The 20,175-nt window shown below is 45.4% G+C and overlaps 1 protein-coding gene and 1 long non-coding RNA gene across 2 annotated transcripts in view; one reads left to right on the forward strand and one right to left on the reverse strand.

Moving 5' to 3' along the window:
* Positions 1 to 5,308: 5,308 nt before the first annotated feature.
* Positions 5,309 to 13,710, reverse strand: LOC146353049 (uncharacterized). Its single transcript, XR_014787949.1, has 3 exons — positions 13,403 to 13,710; positions 11,737 to 11,869; positions 5,309 to 9,891 (listed from the first exon to the last, which is right to left on the reverse strand). It is a non-coding gene; the product is annotated as an uncharacterized LOC146353049 (long non-coding RNA).
* Positions 13,711 to 15,345: 1,635 nt separating this feature from the next.
* LOC146353050 (potassium channel subfamily T member 2-like) overlaps positions 15,346 to 20,175 on the forward strand; it is a 68,098-nt gene continuing 63,268 nt past the window's right edge. Inside the window, exon 1 of the mRNA XM_084832197.1 lies at positions 15,346 to 15,973. Coding sequence (XP_084688323.1) covers positions 15,747 to 15,973 — 227 coding nt within the window. The 5' untranslated portion in view covers positions 15,346 to 15,746. The remainder of the gene's footprint in view (positions 15,974 to 20,175) is intronic.

A 20,175-nucleotide genomic window follows, 5' to 3' on the forward strand; every position in this document is an offset into this window, starting at 1 on the left:
TACTTTAGCTCAGCAACAGTTTTATCAGCACAGCTGCCTGCTTATCTTCAGGGATGAGCTACTTTGGTGGATAGGAATTTCCTGCTTGTAATGAGCAAGTTAAAATTACCTTCTCAAGGTCAGACACTGTCATGATTCCCTTAGCCCCCACTTCACTTCAATGCCCAAACATACACAGACGAGAGGCTTCAGTCTACTTTCACAGGGTTGTACAGATGCAAATTCTCAGAGAAACTCTCCGTCTACAAGGAATGCCTTCAGGGGATCCAAATGGAATTTATGAGAGTTGCCTGCCATTTGAAGTGGGAGGCAGTCTCGCTAGCCTAACTTAAGTGGGGGGAGGTCCCTCTCTTCTCGAGAGGCCTCTAAGCGCAGCTTCTCATGCAAGGCCAATCAAGTAGACCGCCTAAGTTCCGCCCCTGCCTTCTCTCACTTTGCTCTGCACCTGCGCCTGGCATCTATTAGGTCAACCTCCTGTTCACTGCCTCTCACGGCGGTGGGGGTGGGGTGAGGAGGGACCCTCAAGCTCAGCCATCTGTACATTTGTAACCTGAGAAGCAGGCCTACTCATATCTGGACTAGCCTGGGAAAACACCTCCCCCATGTCTGATGGTTCTCCTTCAGAATCTGAACTGCTATCCCACTCCCTGTGCTCAGAAACACCCCTGACAGACACACACACTCTCTCTCTCTCAGTCCCATCAGGCACCTTGGTTGGTTGCTTGAACCAAACTACTCAAGAGGCCTAATCAGGCCTACCTTCACAATCCCCCCTTTGAGCCTATCAGGCTCACCATCTGTGCTTGTATTGCTAGCAGTTGTTCAATCTTCTTATCTCTTTCTTTCTCTTCTTTTCACATTTCTCTTTGCATTCTACTGACCATCTGGTGCAGTTCAGCTTTATGTATAGTTTTAGTAAGGAATTTGATACAACATTTAATCAAAGCAACGGTTACCTGGAAAAAAACAATACAAAGAACAATTATGCTTATTATGTTGCTCATCTCGGCAGGTGGCTGTTTCTGGTAGATCTAGGTAACAGGGTTTAATCCTTTTAGTCTGATTTCGTGGGATTTGGATCATTAGTGTGTCTCTATGGGCATGGACTGGCACATAGCTGCAGATCTAGCAGTTGGATACATTTAAGTCCACTTGAATCTGGTTCACTATCTTCAGGAAAGCGGTCTTTGCTTTCATGAGACAAAAGGTGTCAAGCAGGAGCAGGACACAGGTGGGCCACATCATGAGAATGTGCCTCTGGTGGATGCGGAGACAACTCTTTCTTCACTAACAATCGCTAGGCTCACTGCGAGGCTTGCACTCATCTTGCCAGCATGTGCTTGGCTTACAACTGGTCTTTTAGAAGTGGCTATTTTGTAATCCAAAGTGCCGAAAGTCTAAGAAGATTTCACACAATAGCAGGAAACAGGGCAACAAGCCAATACCACGATGGCAACCAGAGGTGTTCTTCTCTTTCGGGTCCAAAATGACTCCAAGGGCTGATGAACTCTGTGTTAGGGCATATCCAGTGTTGTCTGGTTATGGGACATGTTGACTTCAGGGGGCAACACTTTCTTGCAGTGGGATGCAGGGATCCAGGTATGCTGTCTTTGCAGCTTCACCGGGAGTGTGGGTGGTCAACAGCACTTGAAGGGGTCTTTTTCAGTGAGGCTCAAGGGAAGACTTCTTCTGATGGACTTTGATGTAGACTCATTCTCTAGGCTACAGGTTGTGACACCATATTGTAGGAATGTCTAGAAGCGCTTTTTAACTTGTGAATGGAAAGCCTTCACACACTTCATTAATGCCTGGCAATAGTTCAACACAGTATCATCACTTAAATGCAAGTTAGTAAGACGTTCTTTAATAAGTGCTGAAGGTGTCTCATGGGCAGGGGCATCATTAAAAGAGGCCCACCTGGGCATGGGCCCTGGATCTTTTTTGATCTGTGCCCTGGATCTTTTGAGCTGTCCTAATTGCCATTTTTTTTACATTTTCCCATTAACTTGCATTGGAAAATAGAAACGCCCATAACGTTTTTAGTTTGTATGATAAATACATGAAATTTGGGGAACTGGTTGCTCCCATGGAGCTGAGTGAACCTGCCAAATTTCATGCAGTTAGGTTTAGTGGCTTTTGTGCTAGTCACAGGTAAAATTTGCTATTTTCAAGAAAAACTGTCAAATCAAAGAGCTATAATTTGTTTGTGCTTCCACATAAGTGCATGGAATTTGGGGACTTGGCAGCCCCCATGGAGCTGACTGACCCTGCCAAAGTTCAGACAGTTAGGTCCAGTGGCTTTTGTGCTAGCCACATGTAAAATTGCCTTTTTTCAAGAAAATCTGTCAAAGTAAAGACCTATAATTTTTTTGTCCTTCTACACAAAACTTGGGGACCTGGCAGCCTCTCTGGAGCTGACTGAACCTGCCAAATTTCAGACAGTTAGGTCCAGCGGCTTTTGTGCTAGCCATGCATAAAGTTTCCTTTTCTCAAAGACTAAAATAAAAAGTAAAAACTGTCAAGCCACACAGGGGATTAGAGATCATAATCAGCAGGTGTTTAAGGTAACCATTAGGAGGTCACTATCCCTAATCTCTAGTGTAGGGTTTTTTTGAGTTGCAAAAATCTTCTGTCCCTCTACTTCTCTGCTCTTACATGCCCACTGTTGTGAGCTTGCTTGCAATTAAATTTTGAAGAGGGAGATGGAAGGGAAGAAAGAGCTTCATGTGAAATACTGGTATTTCACACAGCATTTGATCTCACTGCCCCAGACTGGAAACTTTGGCTTCTGCAGAAGTTTAGTAGTTTCAATACAGCAAAGGTTCCAATCAGCCTCCACAAACTTCTTTCTCCCCCTCCACTTTTGTTGTTGTTGTTCAGTCATTAAGTCGTGTCCGACTCTTCATGACCCCATGGACCATAGCACGCCAGGCCTTCCTGTCCTCCGCTCTCTCCCGGAGTGTGCTCAAGTTCATATTCATTGCATCGGTGATGCTATCTAGCCATCTCATCCTCTGCCGTCCCCTTCTCCTTTTGCCTTCAATCTTTCCCAGCACCAGGGTCTTTTCCAGTGAGTTTTCGCATTCGGTGGCCAAAATATGTGAGCTTCATCTTCAGTATCTGTCCTTCCAATGAGCACTCAGGGTTGATTTCCTTTAGGATTGACTGATTTGACCTCTTTGCAGTCCAGGGGACTCGTAAGAGTCTTCACCAGCACCACAAAAGCATCAGTTCTTCGGCGCTCAGCCTTCTTTATAGTCCAGCTCTCACAGCCATACATTACTACTGGGAAAACCATAGCTTTGATTATACGGACCTTTGTCGGCAAGGTGATATCTCTGCTTCTTACTATGCTGTCTAGGTTTGCCAAAGCTTTCCTCCCAAGGAGCAAGCATCTTTTAATTTCATGGCTACAGTCACTGTCTGCGGTGATCTTGGAGCCCAAGAAAATAAAATCTGTCACAGCTTCCATTTCTTCCCCTTCTATATGCCTGGAAGTGATGGGGCCAAATGCCATGATCTTAGTTTTTTTAATGTTGAGTTTCAAACCAGCTTTTGCACTCTCCACTTTCACCCTCAACAAGAGTCTCTTTAGATCCTCTTTGCTTTCTGCCATTAGGGTGGTATCGACTGCGTATCTGAGGTTGTTGATAATTCTCCCGGCAATCTTAATTCCGACCTCTGATTCATCCAGCCCAGCGTTTCTCATGATGTACTCTGCATATAAGTTAAATAAGCAGGGCGACAATATGCAGCCTTATCGTACTCCTTTCCCAATTTTGAACCTATCGGTTGTTCCATGTCTGGTTCTTACTGTTGCTTCTTGACCCTCGTACAGGTTTCTCAGGAGACAGGTAAGGTGGTCTGGTACTCCCATCTCTTTAAGAATTTGCCACGGTTTGTTGTGATCCACACAATCAAAGGCTTTAGCATAGTCAATGAAGCAGAAATAGACGTTTTTCTGGAATTCTCTTGCTTTCTCCATGATCCAGCGAATGTTGGCAATTTGATCTCTAGTTCCTCTGCCTCTTCGAAACCCAGCTTGTATTTCCAGTAGTTCTCGGTTCACATTCTGCTGAAGCCTAGCTTGTAGGATTTTGAGCATCACCTTGCTGGCATGTGAAATGAGCGCAATTGTGCGGTAGTTTGAACACTCTTTGGCATTGCCTTTCTTTGGAATTGGAATGTAAACTGACCTTTTCGAGTCTTGTGGCCACTGTTGAGTGTTCCAAATTTGTTGGCATATTGAGTGCAGCACTTCAACAGCATCATCTTTTAGGATTTTAAATAGCTCAGCTGGGATACTGTCATCTCCGCTAGCTTTGTTGTTAGTAATGCTTCCTAAGGCCCACTTGACTTCACTCTCTAGGATGTCCGGCTCAAGTTCAGTGACTGCACTATCATGGCTATCAGGGACATTAAGATCTTTCCTGTATAGTTCTTCTGTGTATTCTTTCCCCCTCTTCTTAATCTCATCTGCTTCTGTTATGTCCCTGCCTTCTTTGTCCTTTATCATGCCCGTCTTTGCACAAAACGTTCCCTTGAGATCTCCGATTTTCTTGAAGAGATCTCTAGTCTTTCCCATTCTGTTGTTTTCCTCGATTTCTTTGCATTGTTCATTTAAGAAAGCCTTCTTTTCTCTCCTTGCTATTCTCTGGAACTCTGCTTTCAGTTGGGTATATCTTCCCCTTTCTCCCTTGCTTTTCGCTTCCCTTCTTTCCTCAGCTACTTGTAAAGCCTCATCAGACAGCCACTTGGCTTTCTTGCATTTCTTTTTCTTTGGGATAGATTGAGTTGCTGCCTCCTGAACAATGTTACGGACCTCTGTCCGTAGTTCCTTAGGCACTCTGTCTATCAGGTCTAATCCCTGAAATCTATTCCTCACCTCCACTGTATATTCATAAGGGATATGATTTAGGTCATACCTGAATGGTTTAGTGGTTTTCCCTACGTTTTTCAATTTAAGCCGAGATTTTGCAACAAGAAGCTCATGATCTGAGCCACAGTCAGCTCCAGGTCTTGATTTTACTGACTGTATAGAGCTTCTCCATCTTTGGCTGCAAAGTACATATCAATCTGATTTCGATAATGACCATCTGGTGATGTCCATGTGTAGAGTCACCTCTTGTGCTGTTGGAAAAGAGTGTTTGCTATGATCAGCGTGTTCTCTTGGCAAAACTCTATTAGCCTTTGTCCTGCTTCATTTTGTACACCAAGGCCATGCTTGCCTGTTATCCCGGTGATTTCCTGACTTCCTACTTTAGCATTCCAATCCCCTATGATGAAAAGGACTTCTTCTTCTTTTTTTGGTGTTAGTTCTAGAAGGTATTGTAGGTCTTCATAGAACCGATCAACCTCAGCTTCTTTGGCCTCAGTGGTTGGGGCATAGACTTGAATTACTGTGATGTTGAATGGTTTGCCTTGGATTCCTACTGAGATCATTCTATCATTTTTGAGATTGTACCCCAGTACTGCTTTTCCCACCCTTTTGTTGACTATGAGTGCTACACCATTTCTTCTAAGGGATTCTTGCCCACAGTAGTAGATATAATGGTCACCTGAATTAAATTCGCCCATGCTTGTCCATTTTAGTTCGCTGATTCCCAAGATGTTGATGTTCAGTCTTGCCATCTCGTGTTTGACCACCTCCAGCTTACTTTGATTCATTGATCTTACATTCCAGGTTCCTAAACAATATTGTTCTTTACAGCATCGGACTTTCTTTTCACCACCAGACACATCCACAGCTGAGTGTCCTTTTGGCTTTGGCCCAGCCACTTCACTCTTTCTGCCGCTACTTGGAAATACCCTCTGCTCTTCCCCAGTAGTATATTGGACACCTTCCGACCTGAGGGGCTCATCTTCCGACGTCATCTCTTTTAGCCTTGTGATACATTCCATGGGGTTTTCTTGGCAAGAATACTGGAGTGGGTTGCCATTTCCTTCTCCAGTGGACATTTTGTCAGAACTCTCCGCCATGACCTGTCCTTCTTGGGTGGCCCTGCATGGCATAGCTTATGGCTTCACTGAGTTACGCAAGCCCCTTCGCCACAGCAAGGCAGTGATCCATGAAGGGGCCCTCCACTTTAATTTCTCCTAAATAGCTGTAGGACTCAAATTATTCCAAAAGGAGGGTTAGGACTATGTGGCGTCATGGTCGAGGAACTGCTGAGGCTTTTAAATAGGCTCTAGAGTTTTAAAAAAAGCTAGAAAAAGCTCTCAGCCACCTCACCTCATAAAGTGAATGTAAGTATGTGCAATCCTTACAAACCCCCCACAGCCTCCTAAATTCCCCTGAAGTACTACCTCTCTGAAAGGAGCCACTTGGTTTACGGAATTCTCTCTCTACACACACACACACACCGCATTTCCAATCACCATTCTTCTTTTCTTCTTTCCTCCCCTATCCTGTTCTTTCTTTCTCTTCTTTATTCCACCCAGGGCATCTTGGGGAATTCTTAAAGAGAATTCTCTTCAGTGGGCAAGAGAAGTTCTGAACTGTATTTGACTTTATACAAACAGACAAGAGGGTTGGTTTTTCTCCTTCTCCTCACCCAAGTCTTTGAGAAGAGTGGGTTCACGTGGTTGCAGACAAACAAATCCTGGGCTGTTTTGTCAGTTGCCATTATCCAGCAACAGGAAGGGCTGTAGCTCAGTGGTAGAGCACATGCTTGGCAGGCAGAAGGTCCCAGGTTCAATCCCCAGCATCTCCAGGTAGGGCTAGGAAAGAATCCGGCCTGAAACCCTGGAGAGTCGTTGCTGCCAGACAGTGTCGACAATACTGGGCTAGATGGACCCAGGGTCTGACTCAGTATAAGGCAGCTTCCTATGTTCCCATGAACAGAAAGCTTTAATAAAAATAGAAGTTTGGGGTTTGTTTTTTAAGTGGAGGGGAGATAAATTTTGCTCATTTATACAAGCCTCTGTATGCCTACTCAGAAGCCCCATTATGTTTAATGAGGCTTACCCTCAGGAAAGCATGCACAGGATTCCAGCACAGGTTACTTTTGCAGGGAGGTTTGCACCCTGATGTTCTGCATGTTTACTCAGAAATAAGTCCTCAGTTGTGTGCATGGCACTGCAGGCTTAATACAGTGCCTGGCCAATTCCGTCTAATGAGATGACTACCCTTTCAGCTCAGTCCTATGCATGTTTTGTCATGTGTGTGTTGTGTGTGTGTGTGTTTGAATGAACTCTAGCTTCAGTGGTGAGGGAAAGGCAGTACATGCTCAGAGTTTCTCCATAACTTAGCCCTAGTTTTGAAAACAGACTCATTGGCTGAATCCTGGTGAAGACTTGGTACAAATTACGTTATGGGGAGGAAGATACACTGAGAGCTTGTGTGTAACAAGGAGGAGATAGAGGAGAGTTGCACAAAACAAAACATCTGTTTTTATGAAGAGTTGCTGGAGGATGGTAGGATGAGGAGGGATGGTTGCATGGAGGGGAACAGAATTGGTAGATGAAAAATGTAAGTGCTCAGTGGTGAAAGAAAAACATTCTGCATAAGCTCAGAGGCACTCTATATTTAAGAACATAAGAAGAGCCGTGCTGCATCAGACCAAGGTCCATCCAGTCCAGCATTCTGTGGCCAACCAGATGCTCATGGGAAACCCACAAGTAAGACATCAGTGCAATAGCACTTTCCCACCCATGTTCCCTTGGTGCTAACATTGGTGAAATGTAAATAAATTCTAGTAATTCCAAATTTGCAGGCATGTATATTTTTCAGAAACTTTGCAGATTTCTTGCCTGGGGGACACCTCTAATGACCTGTGCATTTTCATACAAATCTAGCCAAAAACTATTGCGGAGGGGGTGAAGGGAAAGCAAATCACTCCCTCCTCCAAATTGGAGAACTTCCCTTTCCACATGAACTGCTGCACCTATCCTTCTGAAACTTTGCTGATTTCTTACTTAGGGACACCTCTAGACTGTCTGTAATTTTCAGAACAATGGTCCACAAGGAACATAGAGAGAGAAATATGTCCTCTTTTGGAGACCTTAAAATGTCAAGTCCACCCTTGCACAAAAACCCTTGTGGCTATCATTCTGAAATTTGGTAGGCATCATCTCCTCTGATGGGGCAATGAATCCTGAAATTTTTATCCCATTCTTCCAAGGAATAACAATGTTATTGGCAGTTCCCTTTAAAAGAAAATCAAAATACAAACCCTGCACCTATTTTTTCTGACATTGGGCAGGTGTAAACCCCTTCTGGGGGCTACTATGCCTAAAATTACCATCCAGCTCTGACCAAGAGAAAAAAGTTACTTTTTTTTCTAACTTCACATGGTAAGTCAACATGAAGCATAAAGACTCATTTTTCCAAACCTTGACTCAGGTCTGGTGCTGAGCTGAAGTGGACTGACTACACATTGGCCCGAACAGAAGCGGGATGTTTTTCAAAATGCTGAATCGGGGTCTGGGTTGAAGTGAGGTGGGGGGTCAGTGCACACTTCTTATGTATGTATGTATGTATGTAATCTATGCCCACACGTAAGCACACCACACGCACACACCACACACACACACACACACACACACACACATTAGAGGTCCGCTTAGACTCGGAGATAGATAGATAGATAGATAGATAGATAGATAGATAGATAGATACGCATGTGCAAATTTGTGTTATGGGCCTGTGCCCAGGATCTTTTAAGGACCTAGCAATGCCCCTGCTCATGGGAATGAGGAACTCATGGGGACTGAGTCCAGTCTGTTGGTGCGAAGTGGCACGCATGCTCATCAGGGCCAAAGTTAGAACATCAGGCCATCTAAGCCCAGTTTCAGCACAGATTTTGGCTAATTTGTTCTTTAAGACTCCATTCTTTTTTTTCTACCAGCCCTGCTTGCTGGGGATGGTAGGAGCACTGGAAATGCTGCCAAATTTGCAGAGCTTTGTACACACAACTGCTAATACATATTTAAAAGAACAACATTTCTTCATCCAAATGAAGTCTATTTGTATGTTAAAAGAAAGCTTATATGTTCCTTAACTCTAGGTTCAGTCACTCTGGTTTCCAGGGGAGTGACAGGGCGCCGTACTTCAGTGATGGCTATCTGAGCAGGTAGTGCACCTTTTCCCTCTCTTAGACGAGAACAGGTAACAGGCCAATTCACTCAGGATTCTATAGAGCAGATCTCACTAAGTTAGAAAATTGTCAGGAAGTACACACTGCTGGCCCTCCTTCTCCAAGGCTTTTCTCTTTTGGCAGCAAAATAAGTTTCTCACAGTATAGAAAGAAGCATTCCTTATCAGTTAGAAGGGACATAGTGTGAAAAGCGATTACTGTGCATTGTTTTAGTTTCTGTTAGTAGCAAAACGCTTTGCCTTCACTGAATATGAATAAAGCTATGAGAATAAACTCTAAAATCATGAAAATTGCCAACCTAGAAAATCAGCGTACTTGTGCTATTGATTACTGCATTTATTACTGCATACGATTCTGGGCAAATTCACACCTGACTGCTTGCCATTCTTCTGAAACCAAATCTAATACACTCCACTTCTTGAATTTTCACAGATTCCATATGGAGTTTTTCATTAAACAATGAAAACAAATCATATATCATTAAGCTTGCTAGGCTAAATACAAAACAAAAAGACAAAGCAAGAAAATAACAGTAACAAATATAATAGTGGGATAAGGCACAACACACAGGATTTCAAATCTACTGTTACTTCAGTGTACTAATACTGTATATCTCACCAGTGACTTTCAATAAAAGTTTACACTTGCTTAGACCATTTAAAAAAATCTCAGTCTCATCTCGACAGCCTCATTCTAGCACATGCAGCATCTTTCAACAAACCATTCAGTTTAGCTTGCATTTTCTTCTTTGTGAAGTAACTCTTGCTGGTACACACAGAAGGCTGGGCTTAAGCTGCAATACATGTTCAAACACATTAACTAATATATGACCATACAGACGGTCCTCAGCCAACACTCACTCTCTATTGCCAGTCACACACAGTCATTACACAGGAGAAACTGCTGCTTTGTAGCTTTCAGGTGGCATATAGGACAATCTGTCCAGCAGACCCAAAGGACAGGCATTTGATGACTGAGAGAGTAATCCTATGGCCGCTAGACAGTGGCTAGACGGCCATAGGATATACCATTTTCCGGGAACCAATCTCCCTCCACTTCAGCCCTGTCCCCCACAATCGCAAGAGGAGTGCGGAGGGGCCAAAAAGGGGTGTGGCTGGGGGTGTTCTGGGGCAGGGATGGCGTAGCTGTGTGTATGATGCATCCAATGTGCTGTATAGCAGCTTCCTTCCCTACTCTGTGCTTCTGTGGTTAGACAGCCACATTCGTCTGTCTAGCCAAAAAAGCAGCGCATGGGAAGTGCAGAGGGCACGATCCCCTCCGTGCTTCTCCTTCCCTGCTTAGGATAGGCGGTTGCCTCTGAGTTCAGAGATGGCTGTCGGGGGAGCACCCCTGCTGCCTTCTGAAATCCCCAAGTAGCCAGAATCAACACGCGGACAAAAGGGCTCTTTTCCAAGGCTTTATTTCCATTCAACCTAATGACGCTTACAGATGCTAATTGCCTGAGACTAAGTGGAAAACTCAAAGGAGCAGCCTACCAGGGGATTCTAAGCGTTAGGACGTCAGTTGGTCTCCGTTTGGAGAAAAGTGCGGCAACTCTCTGAACTTACGGAGTAGGAGGGGAGAGTCCCCCCCTTTCCCGTGGGGCATCAGGGCACAGCTGTTGTTGTCGCGCCAACCAGGCTGAGTACCTCCTCTCCGCGCCCGCAACCTCTCACTTGTCTCTGCGCCTGCGCCTCGTGTCTAGAAGCTTAAGTTGTCCCTCCCTCTCCATGCCAGGGTCACTGTCAATCCCAGGAATGTGAGCGGGGAGGGGGCTCTCTCTCCAGCTGCGCCTCTGAAAAATGAGATTCCTCTCCCACAGATTGTATCTCTTCCTCAGAATCAGAGCTGCTTTGGGACTCTATGGGCTCAGATCCAACCCTGACAGCGGCCGCCTATCTCAACAGGATTGTGCCCTAAGAGGAGTAAAAAGCTCATACTCCCACATGGCAGGAACAATAGGCACAAATACAGATATAAAGACATTTTCTCTAAAAGCAAAAGCAAAACCAAGTTACTGAGTACATTAAACACATTATTCACATTTATGCAACTTGCTTGATCTAAATCAATGTGGCACCTTCACCCCTTAGGGGATTGATTCTACCCTTCTTATCTACTACTACAAAGTGGGGAAGAAGGACCATGGATGCTACCAGGCGGCCATCCGGGGAGCGCCACAAATGGTCAGTGTACTGAGAACAACCAGTCAGCCTCCACTTTTCTTTTTTTAACATTTGTGCCTGATTTTGGAGTTGTGCAACATCTTTAAAAGTTACCATGGGGGTCTGGTTTATTGCTGAAAGGAATAAGGCAGTAGCCCTAGAGAGGGCAAAAAGTTCTGCCACTTGAGCAGAAGTACAGCTAGGCAAAAGATTTTGTTCTATTACAGTATGGGAAGTACAGACAGCATATCTTTTCAGCATTTCTTTGACAGGACCCATCCACAAAATATACGCAATCTACATTAGTCAGTGGCTCATCTAACGAGTCTGGGCGTGGCTTTGCTAAGTGCTCAACCACTTCTAAACAATCATAAGGGATACTTTCAAAAGGATCAGGCAGCAAAGAAGCAGGATTTAGAGGGGAACAACGTTGTACTGTAATTTGACTGCTAGAGAGAAGCAAAACTTCATACCTGAAGAGGCATGATTGAGATAGGTGTCGAGTCTTTGTTTTAAGTAGAAGAGCTGTCACTGAGTGATGTACACAAAGAGTCAAAGGAGACCTTAACACAGTATTTTCAGAGGCTTGAACAAGGAGGGCAGCAGCTGCAGAATCAAAGAAAGTACTATAATATGTTATAGTCAGTTCTTATCTCTATGCTTTTGGGTAAGCACACTAAGAGCACAATAATTTTTTTCCATAACAGAAGGCAGTGAACAGAATAATTAGGAAGCACAAGTTGTTTTTAGAACAGTGCTTGTTTTGGAGCAGTGGAAGCAGCCTCAGCTTCAGACGACCAGGGAAGTGGCTCAAGAATAATTAAATATACTCTGTCAGGGAACAAAGATAGTGCAACTAAGTTTACACAAAAGGTCTCTTGTCAATAGAAAGAAATGGATGTTGATGAAGTTACCAACCTCTCGGTGGCCTTAGAAGTTTTAAGAAGGAGGGGGACAAGAGGGAAGCCACTCGGAGGTGTGAAGTATTTCCATCCTGGCCAGGCCGGTGGGGACACTTTATTTTTCTAATGCTCAACATAGTGCAGCAATGCTAGAATGTTTTTCAAAACTGTCCTTAGACGATCCATATAGTCTGCTGTAGTCTCACTTTTGTTTTCTTTAAATTATCAAGATCAGCTGGTTCTTGATTTGGCCAGTTTGCTTGTTCTTTTAATCTAGTGTGCACTTCTTGGGGCAAAATAATGCACATGTCTTGGTTCCTGCTAGCCCAATTAGGATTTCAACAAGTGATCACTGTTTGCACTTCTTTTCTAAATTTCTGTGGCTTTTCTCTGATATTTCAAAATTTGACCTGGTCTTTCAGTTTTTCTTGGGAGTCCTTTAGACTTCACTCCCTGGGACTTCGGTGACCTTTTTGACGTCTCAACATACCAAAGAATACAACATACCAAAGAATTGACCCTGTGCCACCTTGGAACCCAGAAATTCCAAGGCTCCCTTTAAACACACAATTCTGTCCAAATCAAAGCTCCCAACCAAGGGAAATTGTTTGGATGGGTCCATTTGTCCAAAACTTCTGAGTCTTAGGTCTATAATTCTTGTACATGTACACTGAAGGCATCCCTTTTGGGGGTGTGGAATTTCTTTGGAAGAATCCAGCCCCATCCTCAATTCACACAGGAGCACACAGGAAAACAATCAGGAGGTCTCTACAGGTTGGGAGAAACGAAAGGCACTGCCAAATTCCAAGGTACAGTCAGGGACGGACTCTCACTGAATTGGAGGCACAATCAGTCAGGTCACTCCCTGCAATCTCCATTCATTCAGGAATGATTTATTCAGGAGGTCCATGCTTTGCCAGCCAGTTCATATCATAGAGGGAAGGAGGAAAACTCACTCACACAAGGTTCCAGTGACTATAATTTGCCCTGGTCCTTTTTACCTCAATTCATACCAGGCAACTCTCGTTCAATTTTTTTCAATTCACACAAGGAAACTCTTGTTCACCTGACGCCATATCCCATGGACCTCTGTAACCCCAAAACAAAACAAAACAACCTTACCAAATGCTTAAATTACTGTCTCTTGAAAGGCGGTATCCCCTTGGCCAAGGTAGAATCATCCCACAGGCAGCCTCACACTGAGTCCCAGACTTGGAAATTTCAAAAGGTCTCTTACCTTGGTGCATGCTTCTGGGATGTTCAGTGAATGGCAGTCCAAATTGGTTTGATTCTCCTCAGCATTTGGGATCTGAGTCACGGCACCAAATTGTTAAGGAAATATCCAAGGAAGGTTAAGTTGAACAGTCAGAAATTTATTAAAGCATATCACAGCTGAGGGAGAGACAGTTGACGCTGTGTCTCACCAAATAAAAAGAAACAGGATGCATTTATACAGACTGGAGAACAAAGAAAATACACTACACATGCTCAAGAGCTACTTTAGCTCAGCAACAGTTTTATCAGCACAGCTGCCTGCTTATCTGCAGGGATGAGCTACTTTGGTGGACAGGAATTTCCTGCTTGTAATGAGCAAGTTACAATTCTCAAGGTCAGACACACACACACACACACACTCTCTCTCTCAGTCCCATCAGGCACCTTGGTTGGTTGCTTGAACCAAACTACTCAAGAGGCCTAGTCAGGCCTACCTTCGCACGTGCCAGCAGAGGCCAGTAGACACAGAGCAAGCTGAATTTGTGTCCACACCAAAGCCACTCTGAGGGCCGCTGTGAGTGTGTGTGTGTGTGGGGGGGGCGCTCTAACAGGTTCCACCGCAATGGAGTCTATGACAGAGATGTCCTCAGGACAATCAGTAGCAGGATTCAGCACAAAACAGGAGAACAGGAATGTAAGCTAGTATAAATAAAAATTGGATTTGGTTTATTTATAACAACAGATGGGGGAGGGGAGATGAGAAAGCAAGCAAAGTGTAGGTAGTTCCCAGGCGATAAAATGCTTCGTAATGTAAAATACATATACCTGCCAACTGAGGCTAGTACTTCGTTGTTTTTGCTGAAACAGCCTAATGTGGCTGCCCCTCCAAAATTTCTTTTTTGTTACCAGTTAATCAGTAAATTGAAAAAATATGCCTCGTTTCCTCCTTATTAAAACATTACGGTGTTACACATGGGTATGTATCAAAGCAGAACATGATATAACAAGTGACTCCTCTACAGAATAATAATAACGTCCACGTCATATTATCAATCGATAGTCTCTCGGACCCCAATATATAGCAATACTCCTGCAGATTGAGTTTCACCATAAGGAGCCACTGAGATGGCTAACCTTCTCCAGAGGCTGTCTCTGGAGTACTGAACTTGCAGCTCTGCCTTTCAGGGCAACTCCCATACCTTCCGTGTTCTGTGCAAGGCCTCTCTCATCCAGGTTTCTGTAGCTAACTTTCCTGCAAGAGCCCTTTCACTTAAGGATCCTGGATCTTTGCCTCTCTCTGGCTCATCCTGAACTCCTCTCCCTTCCTCCGTGTAAGCCAGCCTCCCCAACCCGGTGCCCTCCTGATGTGTTGGATTACAACTCCCAGCATTCCCAGCCAGCATGGCTATTTTAGGATGCTGGGAGTTGCGATCCAGCACATATGGAGGGCACCAGGTTGGGGAAGACTGTGACATAAGCCGCTGGCACTAAATAATTCCCCAACCTGTTGCTTAGCAACTAGCTGAAAAGTGGGATGCATTCTTAAAGAGAGTGGATCATGTGCTGCTGTCGCTGCACAGGGGACCTCATTTATTTTAATCGTTTATGCCTCATTTTGTCCTATCAGAGGTAACTCGGATTTGCTTACAAGAAACATTTTTCCAAAGATCATATACGCAGCAAATACTGTCTACCACTTAATGTGGCAGCAGGAAAATAGAGCAAAATCTCTCCCTTTCCAGCAGAGTATAAAGAAGAGTTAATGGTTGCCAAACAGAAGCCAGTCTAAACAGGCGTCTGCCCCTGAGTGGGAAAGCCGGGTGGGTGGGTGTCCAGGGGTGTGGGCAGGGCGGGGGGGGGAGAGGGGAGCCCCCCCAGGTAGCATCCTCTGTTTCCTCCACGGTTTGCCGGATCCCTTCAGGCGGGATGCGGCAGCGGCAACACCCCAGCGGCTACCGCGTTACCAGAGGGGAGCGAGCGTGCGTGTGCCTTTCCTTCCGCGCTCCTACGGAGGTGGGGCCGTGCCCCCTTTCTGCTGCGCCGCGCGGACTGCCCCGCGCCCCAGCCTCAGAAGTGCAGAGCCCCTCCCTTGCCAGCGTGGGAGGCCGCCGCGGCGACAGCAGCAGCAACAGGAGGCGCTCCCGCTCTGGAGGCGCCGCGGCTCGGCAATAACAGCGCCAGGGACGCCACCCCGGCGCATCCCGGCGCAGGCGATGCCGCTGGCCCAGGCGCAGGAGCACCCGGCAGCCCGCGAGAGGCAGCCGTAAAGCGAGCGGCGCGCAGGAGCCGAGCGGCGGGGGCTCCCCGCCGCCCGCAACTCCCCTCGGCGTCCCCGGCTAGCCCAGGCGCGGCGTCACGTGGTGGCGATGCGAAGCGGGCGGCCCCCAGCCCGGCGGGGTCGGCGCGGCGCGGGGAGGCGGCGGCGGAGGACGCCGCAGAAGCCGCGTCTCCTCCTCCGACGCCGGCACTCGCTCCGGGCGCCGCGAGTGGCGGATTTCCCCGCGATGGGCGAGCTGAAGAAGGACGTGCCGTCGCTGCCGCCCCGCTGCCGCTTCCGGGACCTGCTGCTGCGCGACTGGCAGGTCGAGGACAGGTGAGGGGAGGGCGCTGTGGGAGCCCCTCTTGGACGGATGCTGCTTTGGAAGGGAGAGGGGCTGCTGAATCCCGGAGCCGGCTGGCTTTCAGGGAGTCGAGAGAAGAGTCCCCATGAACATGTGCAAAATTCCTCTTGCTCCCACGTGATGGCTAGCTATTGGTTTTAGTTCATCGGGGCCCTAGATCAGCCTTCTCCAGCCAGATGTTATAGACTTCAACTCCCATAAGCATGGCCACTGGTCATGAATGATGGGAGTTGTAGTCCAAAGCATTTGGAGTGCACGAGGTTAGGGAAAGCTTCCCTAGTTAATCAGGCCCGTAGACAATAACTCCATTGCACCCCTCCTGGCCTAAACATATCCTCTTATGCTTATGCCCTTAAGCGCCCCTTCGCATTTTCTGCCTGGTTGCTTCTCCTATACGATTGTGGCGGGATCTCATCCTACATAGTCTATTGGGTGTTGGGTTCGAATCCCAGACCAGCCACCCTGGGTGGCTATGTCTAAACCTTCTCTCTCTTGGCACCAGTTTTTCAAAGTGAACCATACTGTTGGGAACCAGAACCAAAGCCATTCATGTCTATCTTGGGGACATGGGGATCTCATTATCTCCTTCAACTGGTTTGTATACTCACATATTTTGTATTGCCATACCCTTGTTATTCACAAGAATGGTTTACCCTGGAAGTGGGAACAAGGATGATGCGAGGGAATAGGCAGAAACAGTGGAGGCCATTCACCCAATTTTGCTGGGGTGGGAACTCTAAGGGAGCTATCCAAGGTGCTGAATGAATTTGGGGCTGTGGTTCAGCACCTTGGATAGCTCCTTTAGAGTTCTGGCTGGTTCTGACTAAATCACAGAATGGAATTAGGGCCCCACCTAAATCGAAGCCACCAGCCTCCACTAGGCAGAAACAGTCCCTTCCCCATGCCCATCCCATCCTGCTCTGTCCAGAGCCCTAGCTAGCTGCAGAGCCCCACTGCCTTCAATGCTGGAGGGACCTCTGTTTCTAACTGGGGCCAGATTCCTAAGGTACATGTTCTGTTTTGCCATGTAAGTTTCTTTCTTTTAAAAATATTTAAAAATATTAATTATGTTAACATAGTGTTTTTATTCTTTTATCCTGTCTGCTGTTCACTTCTTCAAGATCTTTGGATGTGGAGTGGCATACAAATATTGTAAATAAATAAATAAAAGAAATTGTAAATAATAAAAAGGTAGGCTTGGGGTTGTCACAGCTGAGGGATGCTGGCTTTGTTATACTGGAAAAGTGAAGAGGGATTAGCTGTTTACGTGAAGTAAAGCAGCCTTCCCCAACCTGGTGCCCTCCAGATGTGTTGGCCTACAACTCCCAGTCAAACATATCTGGAGGGCATCAGATTTGGGAAGGCTGAAATAAAGACTATTCACAGACTTTAGAGCAGTAAAATATCTTGTCACATCTCTCAGCTGATCTGTGGAACTCTCTGTTAGCAGTAGCAGTAGAGGTGCCTAGGCATGGAATCTAGATGTAAACTTGAAGGTAAACTTTTGCTAGGTAGGGCATTAAGACTTACAACTTGCCTACTAACTTGAAGCAACTAAGGATTGGTCTAGATCAGGGAGCAGAACTTCCAGTTCATTGGTTTGCAAAAAAGAGCATAATTTTGTGAGAGTTGGAGACAACGCTTGGCTGGATTGCTGGGCTATTAATTTTGGTGGTGGCTGCCCCATAGCTGAGATGGGGCAGTGCAAAGAGCTCCAACATTCAGAATAACTTCTACTTCTGTCCCCAAAGAGAGACCTTTCTAATTAAAAGCAGCATTCCCAGCACATTTGTAGCATATGGATAAAATGGAAAGTAAGGGAGAGTTGCGTGTAACTGCTGCAGGGAAAAGGTGAGGATTTCCTGAAGAGCATGAAAAGAGTAAGTGTAAGTGAGAAAACCCACCCAGGAGGGGAGGTATCTGCTGAAAGCCACCCAAAGTATGTATCCTGCAGGACATTTTTGTATTTAGAAATAAACTGGTGAATGCTGCCTGTTGTTGTTGTTCAGTCGTTAAGTCATGTCCGACTCTTCGTGACCCCATGGACCATAGCATGCCAGGCCTTCCTGTCCGCTCTCTCCCGGAGTGTGCTCAAGATGCTGCCTGTATCTGCTAGTTTATCATTTCCAGTAGATCTAGGGGCTCACTTGAGTGCAGTTGATGAAGCATCTCTCTGATCCCTGGCACTGGCAACTGAGGTCTCATCCCAAAGCTTGTCCTGTATATTCTTGCTTATTAGGTACCATGTAGATTCCTTTAGTTTTTGCCAACCCCAGTACACACTGGAATCCTAAGCAACCTGCTATTTACTTCACTGCAAGGCAGCCTCACAGCTGTGTGTTGGTCATGTGGTATCTCTGTGTTACTAAAAATGGTCCCTTTGGTTGTGTGCCTGCAGAAAGCACCATATATGCAAAAACAAACCAGTCATTAGCAGGTTGGGTAAACGTGCAGAACCATTCTTAACATGAACTTCAACTTACCTTTTCTTTTTCTTTTCTGTTTTGCTGGTGGTGACTCTCAGAGAGCAGATCTTCCCAGTTGCATCTTGCCTGGGCCTCAGGTTTCTGTCTCCATAAATCAGAGTTTAATGGATGGTGCCTAATACTCTTGTTGCCTTTTGACATCCATCTTCAAGCTAAGCTGCTGCTGGTGTCAAATGTGGGATGTCAGGTTCAGTCTCTTTTGTATTGGTTTTATGATTATTTTTACTGTGTAAACCACCTTGAGAGGTCTATGTAGCCCTTAAATGTGGCATATAAATAAATAAATAAGAAATGTTGTGGACTAGAGTCCATTTCATCAAATGCATAAAGTATACCACTCAATTGGCAGATACATATACGTATGAGTATAGCAGACAAAAATGGTAAAAAAATGGAGCCCATTAGCAATAGAATGCAAAAAGTACAGTCTGTGACAATTCAGTTAAAGCTTAAATGTATGTAAAAGAAGCACAGTGAACATTCACAACAGCAGTAACTAGTGATAATACAATAATCCTAGCATTGTGGTTAAGTAACACCTATAGTGCAATAGTAAACCTTTGTCTCTGCTCATGCTGAAGTAGATAGAATCAAACTCCTTGGTAAATTCTAATTCAACAGTTTCATGTTGCACTTTTCCTTTAAAGTTCATTCATTGAAGAATGGCTTAGGTATAAAAACAGTAATCACAAAACCACACTGATTATTTTGTAATTAATTTTTATATCCAAGAGTAGGCCTTGGAATCTCACTATAATTCTTCTCCCACCCCAGATAGAAATGGTGCCTTTATTTCATATGAAAGTGGACTAGTGTTTACTGTGGTGTTGGAACTAGACCTGAAAAGAGAGGATGGATATCAGACTGACATAAGCTTGCAAAATCAGAATACTTCCGACAACCTAATTCTGCTTTGTACCCACTGAGGTCAAAGACCTTTGAACAACAGAGGGCCAAACTAGACATGATGTTAAACACATCTGCGTTTTTAAATATTATTTTTTAAAGGTGCTGCTGGGGGAGGTTTAACCCTTTCCTCCCTTGCTGTGTTCATACCAAATCACCACCCACATGTGCTATTAATTTTCTTTAAAAAGCAGAGATGTGATTGCTAATGACACATTTATATGTCCCCACCCATTGTGCTGAGATGCAGCCAAGTGATTAATGCAAACACATGCTGTCTATCTCACAGTGGAGTGGAAATCAGTTGTGTCTCCAAGCAGAGAAAGATGACAGACTGGCTGCAGTGCTGGCTGTTCCCTATCACTCCTTAGCAGTTCCATTTCTTATCACTTCATATCAACTTTATATCACTGGGGTGACCAAGGGTACAGTGGCTGCTAGTGTTGAGTTGAATCCAAATACCCACTTCATCACGACTACTCATGGGTTGTTTAAACCATGGGTAGTTGTGAATGAGTGGGAGCAACCATGCATCCTGATTCCCGCCTGCCCGCTCCTGCTGCAATAACCCAAGGAAGCACCATTGCTGGGTCATTTATCGTGACATCCGAACCCGGAACTCTGAACCCAGAACTCTTAGTCTCGGACCCCGGAGATGAACAACCCAGAGCTTGAACCATGGTTCTGGGTTCAGATGTCACAATAAACAACCTGAGTTGCTTATTGCAGCAGGAGAAGGCAGGTGGACAGGAACCACCATGCATGCTCACTCCTGCTGCATG

Source organism: Heloderma suspectum, chromosome 2 (genome assembly GCF_057233095.1).
Source record: "Heloderma suspectum isolate Gila_16-S chromosome 2, 16-S_ref, whole genome shotgun sequence".
Classification (NCBI taxonomy): domain Eukaryota; kingdom Metazoa; phylum Chordata; class Lepidosauria; order Squamata; family Helodermatidae; genus Heloderma; species Heloderma suspectum.